General features: G+C 39.0%; 1 protein-coding gene across 4 annotated transcripts in view; it reads right to left on the reverse strand.

Annotated features, from left to right (window-relative positions):
• zfhx4 (zinc finger homeobox 4) overlaps nt 1-11796 on the reverse strand; it is a 267394-nt gene that overhangs the window by 4666 nt on the left and 250932 nt on the right. Inside the window, exon 10 of one of the 4 annotated variants that reach the window (XM_069921171.1) lies at nt 9452-9720. The exons of the other annotated variants lie outside the window; for them this stretch is intronic. Within the exon in view, the coding sequence (XP_069777272.1) occupies nt 9542-9720 (179 nt within the window). The 3' untranslated portion in view covers nt 9452-9541. Of the gene's footprint in view, nt 1-9451; nt 9721-11796 lie in introns of those variants that run through there. 4 annotated transcript variants of the gene reach the window in all.

Raw genomic sequence — 11796 nt, forward strand, 5'->3', positions numbered from 1 at the left:
CAACCAATTAAATTAAATGGGTTAATTGAAATATTGTAAGGATGAAATTGATCTAAGCCTATCAAACACTTTATACTATGTAATCCTTCCAATACAGTATAGATACTTTTTATCATTGAATAATAAGTGTAATATAGATGTTATTAACTTAAGCAAGTTCTGAACCGTAACAGAGAAACATGTTTTGTATTGTTCACTTTTTTTATGTATAGTGTCTTTCAGGTTCTCTTATTCATATTTAAAAACTAAACATTATTCATTTGAAGGTAGTAATCAACTATATCAATAAAGTAGCAATAAAAGGAGTTGCAATCAGTTAAAAAAAATTGATGCAATTTTCTGACATTTCATAATCTACATAAAACTATGAATTTAAAATAATTAAGTGGAAAACTTAGGCGAAGCTGTAACTTGCATTCAAAACTACCTTAGACTATGACTAAACATTGAGGGCTAATTTTGTCATTGAGTAATAGTGTAAAAAGGTTTTTGTAGCTCTCTAGAGCGAGCACTGGAGTGAATTAGTTCAAATCCACAACAAGCCAACTTGGGCGAGAGTTGATCTCCTTGTATTTGCTGTGAATCTCTGAGGTAAGCACTGATGTTTCTAGATTTACCATTGTCTACCTACTGCTTGAACCCATCCCTATCCAAAAAAAATAGGAAAAAAACCTACCTGAATTTATCATATATTATTCATTGATTAATTAAATTTCAAATGTACAAATACAATCTTAAACCTTAAAATATCCAGGGTGAGTTGGAGTGGGAGCACCGGACGCCATAGATGAATTCTTACCAATGAAATCCATATAAGGTTTCCAAATCTTCTAAAATTTTTCTGGTTGATTCCATAAATTATACGTTATTTTTTCCAACAGAATACAATTTTGTAATTCCATTTGCCATCTATTCAATCCCACATTATTGTCTAATTTCCACATTACCGCCATGCATTTCTTTGCTATTGCTTAAGAATTAAGGGGCAGAGGTTTAGAGGTAACATGAGGGGGAACTTCTTTACTCAGAGAGTGGTAGCCGTGTGGAATGATCTTCCGGGAGAAATAGTGGCGGCGGAGTCAATTGCATTATTTTAGAAAAGGTTGGACAGGTATATGGATGAGAAGAAGATGGAGGGTTATGGGCATTGTGCAGGGAGGTGGGACTAGAAAGGGGTGTTTGGTTCGGTGCGGACTAGAAGGGCCTAATGGCCTGTTTCCGTGCTGTAATTGTTATGTTATGTTACCCACGATTGCCCACTGTAACCTATCTGTTCCTCCTTTTAGCCGACTTTTTTTTTAAAAACTTTCTCTGATAAATATCTAACTTCAAATCATGAATATCACATAACAAAAATATTTTGGGATCTTTCAGAACTTGTATCTTCATAATTTGTCCCAGTAAATTACTCGTATCTTCCCAAAATTTTTCTACTTTTTCACATTGCCATACTGCACGTAAAAAGGTTCCTACCTCTTTATTACATCTAGAATATTGATCAGAGCAATTTGAATTAAGTCCATGTAATTTATGTGGAGTATAATCATTTATGTAAAATGTTAAATTGTACCATTTGATATCTGACATTAATTGTGTAACTTACATTTTCAGAACATAGTTTTGACCATACTTCTTGAATTTGTATATTTAAATCTCTTTCCCATCGCAATTTAGATTTAAATAGATCTTTTTTCTGCAGTCTCTTGCAATTTTATATACATATTAGTAATAAAACTTTTAATAAACATATCACTTTGTAAATATTCAAATTGACTTAGTTCAAAATTCAATCCTAACTTTCTTTTTTAAATATGATTTATGTTAATAATAAGAAAAAAAATTGGTATATTATATTTGTATTTCAATTGGTCAAAAGCTTTTTTCTTTTAAAAACAATCCTTTATATTCCACAATTATGCCAAGTATCAAAAAATAAATTGTTAATTGTAAAAGGAATTAAAGGATTTGGCTTTAGTAACATTTTGGCTATTTGGTAATTCTTCATTCCTCTTTCTACATGGATTCCATTCCATACTTTAAGTATATGTTTCATATGCTCCTTTGCGCAGGCCCGAGGACAGGTCCACGTCCTCCCCCTCCACGTCCTCCCCCTCCACGTCCTCCCCCTCCACGTCCTCCCCCTCCACGTCCTCCCCCTCCACGTCCTCCCCCTCCACGTCCTCCCCCTCAAAAGATGCTCACAAACTCAAGATAGCATGCTGGAACATCAGAACCATGCTAGACAAGGCCGACAGACCTGAACATCGGTCTGCCCTCATTGCACATGAACTCCTCAGACTTGACATCGACATAGCCGCTCTCAGTGAAGTCCGTCTTGCAGATGTAGGCAGCCTCCAAGAACACGGCGCGGGCTACACACTCTACTGGTCTGGCAAGCCTATGGATGAACGACGCCTATCTGGTGTAGGCTTCATGGTCAAGAACTCCATTGCCTCCAAACTCGAAAACCTCCCGACAGGCCACTCGGACCGGATCATGTCCATGCGACTCCCCCTTCAAAACAAGCGTCGCATCACCGTCATCAGTGTCTATGCTCCAACCCTCCAGGCGGAACCAGCAGAAAAGGACAAGTTCTACACTGACCTGCACAACCTCATTCAACGCACCCCTACAGCCAACAAGGTTGTCATCCTTGGCAACTTCAACGCTCGCGTCGGCAAAGACTCAGAAACCTGGCCAGGAATCCTGGGCAAGCATGGTGTCGGCAAGTGCAACGACAATGGGCGCCTCCTGTTGGAGCTCTGCGCAGAACAGCGGCTTGTCATTACAAACACCCTTTTTCAGTAGAAAAACATCTGGATGCATCCCCGATCCAAACACTGGCACCTCCTGGACTTCGTCCTGGTGCGAGAAAGAGACAAACGAGATGTGCTCCACACCAGGGTCATGCCCAGCGCGGAATGCCACACTGACCACCGGCTGGTTCGCTGCAAGCTCAACCTTCACTTCAAGCCAAAGCCCAGGAACAGTAAAGCCCCCAGAAAGAGGTTCGATGTTGGAAACCTGCAGTCAGACGAAGTGAGAGGAAACTTCCAGGCAAACCTCAAAGCAAAGCTCGAGGATGCAATCCACCTCATGGACTGGTCCCCTGAAACCCTCTGGGATCAGCTGAAGACTACCATACTGCAATCCACTGAAGAGGTACTGGGCTTCTCCTCCAGGAAAAACAAGGACTGGTTCGACGAAAACAGCCAGGAAATCCAGGAGCTGCTGGCAAAGAAGCGAGCTGCCCACCAGGCTCACCTTACAAAGCCGCCCTGTCCAGAGAAGAAACAAGCCTTCCGTCACGCATGCAGCCATCTTCAGCACAAACTCCAGGAGAACCAAAATGAGTGGTGGACTAGCCTCGCCAAATGAACCCAGCTCAGCGTGGACATTGGCGATTTCAGGGGTTTTTACGAGGCTCTAAAGGCTGTGTACGGCCCCTCACCCCAAGTCCAAAGCCCGCTGCGCAGCTCAGACGGCAAAGTCCTCCTCAGCGACAAGATCTCCATCCTCAACCGATGGTCAGAAGACTTCCAATCTCTTTTCAGTGCCAACCGCTCAGTCCAAGATTCCTCCCTGCTCCAGCTCCCTCAACAGCCCCTAAGGCTAGAGCTGGATGAGGTCCTCACCTGGGAAGAGACATATAAGGCAATTGAACAACTGAAAATTGGCAAAGCAGCAGGTATGGATGGAATCCCCCCAGAGGTCTGGAAGGCTGGCGGCAAAGCTCTGCATGCCAAACTGCATGAGTTTTTCAAGCTTTGTTGGGACCAAGGAAAACTGCCTCAGGACATTTGTGATGCCATCATCATCACCCTGTACAAAAACAAAGGCAAGAAATCAGACTGCTCAAACTACAGGGGAATCACGCTGCTCTCCATTGCAGGCAAAATCTTCGCTAGGATTCTCCTAAATAGAATAATACCTAGTGTCACCGAGAATGTTCTCCCAGAATCACAGTGCGGCTTTCACACAAACAGAGGAACTACTGACATGGTCTTTGCCCTCAGACAGCTCCAAGAAAAGTGCAGAGAACAAAACAAAGGACTCTACATCACCTTTGTTGACCGCACCAAAGCCTTCGACACCGTGAGCAGGAAAGGGCTTTGGCAGATACTAGAGCGCATCGGATGCCCCCCAAAGTTCCTCAACATGGTTATCCAACTGCACGAAAACCAACAAGTTCGGGTCAGATACAGCAATGAGCTCTCTGAACCCTTCTCCATTAACAATGGCGTAAAGCAAGGCTGCGTTCTCGCACCAACCCTCTTTTCAATCTTCTTCAGCATGATGCTGAACCAAGCCATGAAAGACCTCAACAATGAAGACGCTGTTTACATCCGGTACCACATGGATGGCAGTCTCTTCAATCTGAGGCGCCTGCAAGCTCACACCAAGACACAAGAGCAACTTGTCCATGAACTACTCTTTGCAGACGATGCCGCTTTAGTTGCCCATTCAGAGCCAGCTCTTCAGTGCTTGACGTCCTGTTTTGCGGAAACTGCCAAAATGTTTGGCCTGGAAGTAAGCCTGAAGAAAACTGAGGTCCTCCATCAGTCAGCTGCCCACCATGACTACCAGCCCCCCCACATCTCCATCGGGCACACAAAACTCAAAACGGTCAACCAGTTTACCTATCTCGGCTGCACCATTTCATCGGATGCAAGGATCGACAAGGAGGTAGACAACAGACTCGCCAAGGCAAATAGCGCCTTTGGAAGACTACACAAAAGTGTCTGGAAAAACAACCACCTGAAGAAACACACAAAGATTAGCGTATACAGAGCCGTTGTCATACCCACACTCCTGTTCGGCTCCGAATCATGGGTCCTCTACCGGCATCACCTATGGCTCATAGAACGCTTCCACCAGCGATGTCTCCGTTCTATCCTCAACATTCATTGGAGCGACTTCATCCCTAACATCGAAGTACTCGAGATGGCAGAGGCCAACAGCATCGAATCCACGCTGTTGAAGATCCAACTGCGCTGGGTAGATCACGTCTCCAGAATGGAGGACCATCGCCTTCCCAAGATCGTGTTATATGGCGAGCTCGCCACTGGCCATCATGTCAGAGGTGCACCAAAGAAGAGGTACAAGGACTGCCTAAAGAAATCTCTTGGTGCCTGCCACATTGACCACCGCCAGTGGGCTAATATCGCCTCAAACCGTGCATCTTGGTGCCTCACAGTTCAGCGGGCAGCAACCTCCTTTGAAGAAGACCACAGAGCCCACCTCACTGACAAAAGACAAAGGAGGAAAAACCCAACACCCAACCCAACCAACAAATTTTCCCCTGCAACCGCTGCAACCATGTCTGCCTGCCCCGCATCAGACTTGTCATCCACAAACGAGCCTGCAGCTGACGTGGACATTTACCCCCTGCATAAATCTTCGTCCGCGAAGCCAAGCCAAAGAGAAAGAGCCTTTGAGCGATTATATAATGCCCTTGTCCAATTTATAAAATTTATTGGAATTCCAAAAACCTTCAATACTTTAAATAAATAGTCCCATTCTAATCTATCAAATGCTTTTTCTGCATCTAAGACAAAGCTACTGATAATATTTTTCTTTTTTGAGCTGCATTTAATAAACTTAAAACTTGATATTATCATATGATCTTCTATTCTTGATGAAACCTGTTTGGTCCATATTTATCAATTTAGATGAACATTTAGTTATCTATTAGCTAATAATTTAGACAAAATTTTATAATCTGTATTCAATAATGATATTGGTCTATGTGAAGATGGAAGCAAAAGATCCTTCCTTTTTTTTTGGAATGACTGTTATTAATGCTATTTTTAACAACTCTGGTAAATCATAGGAGTCATTCATTTGATTTAGCAATCCCATAAGTAAATGGATCAATAACTCTTCAAATTCTTTGTAAAACTCCGGAGAGAAACCATGTTCTCCTGGAGCCTTATTATTTGTTAAAGATATCAATATATCATATATTTCTGTAACAGTGAAAGAGTTTGTTAATACAATCTTTTCCTCAATATTTAATTCCGGAAATATAATGTGTGATGAGTATTCATCTATTTTATATCCATCCTTCAAATATTCCGATTGATATAATTATAAAATTTCATGAAAACATCATTAATACATTGTGTTTTATAAGTAAGATAAGCCAATTCCTCTTTCATGGCTGTTATTATAAAACTTATGGGCTCTGTCTCCCAACTCATAATATTTTTGTCGTTTGCCTTGTATCTCTCTCCACTTTATATGTTTGCATTTTATTAATTTTTTTTAAAAATTCCAATGTTCTTTGTTTCTTATCATTCACTTGATTCTTTAATTATTTTTCCAACTTTATTATTTATTTTTCCAATTGGTTCACTTCAGACATTTTTTTTTAAATTTTGGCTGTATAACATATTATTTGACCTCTTAAATAAGTCTTCATAGAGTTCCAAATCACAAATTTATTGGTTACAGAGTGTTCATTAGTGTTTAGAAAAAGAATTATCTGCTCTTTTATAAATTTACAAAAATCTTGCCTTTTTAACAATGCAGTATTAAACCTCCATCTATAACCTATATTTTGCTCTTCCAATACAATTGACATAACTAAAGGTGAATGGTCAGATATTCTTCCTTGATATTCAATCTTTTGAATGCTTGCTTGTAGTTGAGAAGAGATTAAAAACATATCTATACATGAATATGTCTTATGTCTAAAGGAATAAAATGAATCATCCCTAATACCAGGATGCATCTTCCTCCAACTATCAATGAGTTTCATTTCATTCATAAGATTCAGTTTTAATTACTTTGTTTTTAACCTGATCTAACCAACTTCAAATCAGAAGTAAAATTAAAGTCTCCTTTAATTTTCCCCTTTGCATTGACTTATTGCATAAAAACATCTTGTATGAATTTTCCATCACCTATATTCGGTGCGTATATATTCATCAATGTCCAATATTCTGAATAAATTTTACAATTTATCATCACATATCTTCCTGTTTTATCAACAGATGTATCCAATATTTTAATTGGTAAACTTTTATTTATTAATATTGCTACCCCTCTGGTTTTAGAGTTAAATGAAAAAGACAATACCATTCCTACCCAATCCTTCTTTAATTTTGCATGTCCTATTTCCATTAAATGAGTTTCTTGTAAAAAAGCTACATCCTCTTGAGTTTTTTTTCCATATAACTTAATAACCTTTTTCTCTTTATCAGATTCTGAATTCTGTTAATATAAATATAGTTCAATTTCCCTGCTATTAAGCACCAGTATTAGACCATATGTGCCTGCCACATTGACCACCACCAGTGGGCTGATATCACCTCAAACCGTGCATCTTGGCGCCTCACAGTTCGGTGGGCAGCAACCTCCTTGGAAGAAGACCGCAGAGCCCACCTCACTGACAAAAGACAAAGGAGGAAAAACCCAAAACCCAACCCCAACCAACCAATTTTCCCTTGCAACCGCTGCAACCGTGTCTGCCTGCCCTGCATCAGACTTGTCAGCCACAAACGACCCTGCAGCTGACGTGGACATTACCCCTCCATAAATCTTCGTCCGCTAAGCCAAGCCAAAGAAAGAAAGAAAGACCATATGTCCATCAAATGTTTTCTTCCCGTCCCCCCAGCCCGTTCACCCCAATACTCCTTATATAACATATTACATTCATTCCAGGCTTAGAACAAAAAAAAGAAAGGTAATGAAGAGAAGTAAGAGGAAGAAAGTAAAGAAAAACCCCAGAGGCGCATGATGGTAAAACGTCTCTAATTCCCTGACCTATATGGGATACAAAAAATAGCACATTTGTGCCCATGATTCTGCAGTGGTCAGCATCATATTCCCCACTAACTCGCTCGATATACCATACCATCTCTTGCTATCGTTTTTCCAACAGGTGTCATAATCCATTGATTTTATCAAAATATAATAAATCATGTACATTACAGGTTAAACCTTCCTCCACCTTTAAACTCTCTCAAACACAATGTAATTTCAGTTACAGTAACATTTTATCAGTTATGTAATTAGTTCAGGTATCAGCAACCACCTGTTAGTCTTTGTCAGGCAATGATTTGGCATCTACCTTTGCTTCATTAGGCTCTGTAAAAAATCTATTTCTCCCACCTGGGACAAATACTTTCAGTACAGCAGGCTATCTTAAACAAAGACATAGCCTTTTTCCCATAGCACATCTAGAACTGGATTAAACTCTTTTCTTTTTTTAACAAATCAAAACTTATGTCTGGATAAAAGAAAATCATATTTCCATTACAAATCAAAGGTGATGGTCTTTCTTTAGCTTGTTTCACTGCCAACTCCAAAATCTTCTCTCTTTCTTCATATCAAAGGAATCTGACAAGTATTAAATGGGACCTATGGTCAGGCTGAGTTTAGGTCTCAATGCCCTATGGGGTCGCTCAATCTCCAAATCTCCATGAAATTTGGCCCGACCCAAAGATTCTGGTATCCATCGTTGCAAAAAAATTTTCATATCTTGACCTTCATCCTCTTCTTTAAGTCCAAAAATCCTGATGTCATTCCGTCTACTTAAATTTTCCAAAATGTCTATTTTTTGCATTAACTGATCATTCTTGGCAGCAGCTTCTGGTTGTTTTTTCTTCATTTGATCTTTAATATTTTGAATCTCAAATTCATTTCCTTTAACTTTCCCATCCACTATTTCAAACCTTGTATCAATTTGTTGCATTAATCTTTCAACCTTGTCACCATTCTTCCTTACTTCATCAGTTAATACTTCCATAGATTGTCGGAAAGAATCTAAAAATTGCTTCATTTCCCCTGAAGATAAAGAAACTTCTGCACCTTTCTCTGCTTTTTTCTTGATTTGTAGATAGTTTTTGATCTTTCCTTTGCTTTTCCAGGTCCTCCTCTTGATTGCTGGAGCTGTGAGTATCTTGTATCTTTTTAAAATTTCCTCCACTTTTTTGTGCGCTCTGTGCCTGCGCGAGGAGTTGCGCATAAGTCAATCACTTCTTCACTCGATGTCGGTGGCCATTGTCAGTGGAGACCTTGTGCAGCAGTGTCTAAGGTCTCGCCAGCTTCTGGCCTCTCTCCTTTGGATACTACCTTACGAACAGCTCTAAGATCCTTTCTCAAGGTAGGCCTCTCTTCCTTTTCTTATATTGCAGTAAGGCCTTTAGCTTTCTTCAGTGGCATGTTGATGCCTTTGTATATCTTTGGACAGCTCTTTCTTATACTTTCTGTAACTTTTAGTCTTTTTTGTCATTTTTTCTCAACTTTTTTGAGGAGAGCAGCGATTACCAGTCTAACCCCATGTCATCACGTGGCACACCCCTCTCTTCGCTGAATCATTGAGATAATTTTATCACAACAACTTTCTAATGCCTTACATTCATAACAATTAATTTATTATTGTGCCACTGTTCATCTGGGTTTTTGTACTTCATATTATCCACGTCATCCTCTGAAAGGCCCTAGAGTGTTGGTGGTAAATAAATAGTTGGATTGGTCATGTATGATTATTTATTCTCCTAGTCTGTTGTTACAAATATACCATTTCATAATATTAGGTGAATGTGTAATGTAGTGACAGGTAAAACTTTACTACACAAGATAATCTGTTCTTTAGTTGGCATAGATTCAATGACGAATTCTTGTCTTGTGATAATATATCATCTTGTGTCTTAAGTGAATGTTTCTGAGATATTTGCATCTTTGATTTTGTAGGTAGAAGTGGTGTGTTATCTGTAGACAAAGGACAAATATGAAAAACTAGTACATGTAATACAGATGTAGTATTATAAAAAATTCAAAAAAGTTGTATAAAATTATTAACATTATTTCAGTACTTAAGGAATATTTAAAAAAAAACATTATTTTTACCCACTTAATAATTTTTGCAGGTTGCAGTCAGTAGGCTGGACAACAAAGATTTTGCTTCCTGAACATTTTTGGGTGTATTTTATGAATTTTGGGCTGCTGATCACAAAAATTTATAATATAACCTATTTTTGTGATGTCCAGTCATATATTTTAATCTACTAGTATATTGCCCACAAAACAAGCTGTTTTGGTCAGTCGAAGCATGCCTGGGCATGCACTCAGTGCAGGTGGTATGGAAATGTTGAATGAGGCCTGGTCATGCTTAGTCTGGATAGAAGTAGACAGGCTATGAATGCAGCTCACATATTCAGATGTTGTGCATTACATTGCTACGGACTGAACGCACATGCAAATTTTCTTCAGGCAATAGCATAGTGAGTACTTAATAGCATTTATTGTCTTCAAGAAGATTCAATACAGCAGAAATATCTCGCCAATGTCTCAACGGCTGTTATACATTCTGTTACATTTGTGGTGTGTATATGGTTAAGGTTTAAACATGCAGCATGACTTCATTTATTAGGAAAATCTATGAGCTCTACTTCAGTTGTAAAATTGGTGATCAAGACCAACCCTGGGCTCCTTACATTTGCTGTGCAACCTGTGCTGACAATCTTGGAGTTTCATTATGCGATTAAACATGTTAAATTCAATCCCACCTAATTTAATGTTTCTCCAACTTCCTGTGTTCATTTTGAAGTTGTCTATCATAATCCCCTTTTTTTTCAGGAAGCAAACCTTTTGGGAAAAAAAAATTGTTGTCCAGTGTAATTGTTATGAATAGTGTTTATAAGACATTAGAAAATGGTTGTTAAAAAATCAAGCCATTTACCATTTGTTAAGACTAAAGATTTCCTCTTCCTTTGGAATGGCTTTGTCCACGTCCAGCTTCTCATCTCCAGCACTCTCTGGATCTATGTTGTCTTGTACATTTCTATTTCTTCCCCGAGGTGATTAATTTATTTGCTCCATTTATGTGATGAGCATGGCATGTTTGGAAAGTTTTGCACGTATACTTTCTTTGCATTTCAGGAAATACTTGATTAGACTAACAATTGTAGTTTGAGTATCATCTTTAATAACATGTAAAGCTTTACATTTCCTTTACTACCTGTAACATATGTTTAATAGTGCACCTGAGGAAATAACATGCAGGCAAAGTGTTTAATTCTTGCTTGGAGAGAAAATGAAGATGGATGTCCAAAGCCTGATATTTTAAACATCTGTACCCTCATTCTTATTTATATTGTTTAACTAGTTTTACAACATGAGATACAACTATATAGTTTTTAATGAATTCTAGAACCCGATTCAAAATCAAGTTGTTAATCAGTTCACCTATATTTCTTAATGTAATGCAGCAGACTTTCAATATCTGCTTTACATGTTGCATTAAGTAACAGTTCCTCATTACCTCTATGAAATAGCCAGTAGTTTTATCATCTTCTTTGGTAATTCTTGGTCTGTCCATTTTGTTTCTGAAAAATATTCCCATCACTATGCATTATGATTTCCTGTAACTTGTGTGTCAGAATAGCGCTCCAGCTCTTCATTCTGTGCTGACCCTGGGTCTATTTAATCTTTGCCATTAATAATTTCCAGCTCCAAACCTTTTAACTGCCTTGCCCTATAATGTTACCTTATTTCCAATATAATGGAGAAGGAAGCAAAATCAAATCTATGCCAGCTCTCAGAGCAATCCCAATCCCCACTGATTATCCAGAAAACCTATTCTCCATTCATTCCCGTCAACTCCCAGATTCAACCACTCACCTGCACTCAGTTTACAGGGGCCAATTATCCTACCAACCTACATGTGTTTGAGGTGCTGGAATATAACAGAACATCCCAAGAAAACCCACCTGGCCAGAGAGCAAATTTGTAATCTTCACACTGACAGAACCAGAGATCAAGACTGAACCCATCCTGCTGAAGCTG

Source organism: Narcine bancroftii, chromosome 2 (genome assembly GCF_036971445.1).
Source record: "Narcine bancroftii isolate sNarBan1 chromosome 2, sNarBan1.hap1, whole genome shotgun sequence".
Lineage (NCBI taxonomy): Eukaryota > Metazoa > Chordata > Chondrichthyes > Torpediniformes > Narcinidae > Narcine > Narcine bancroftii.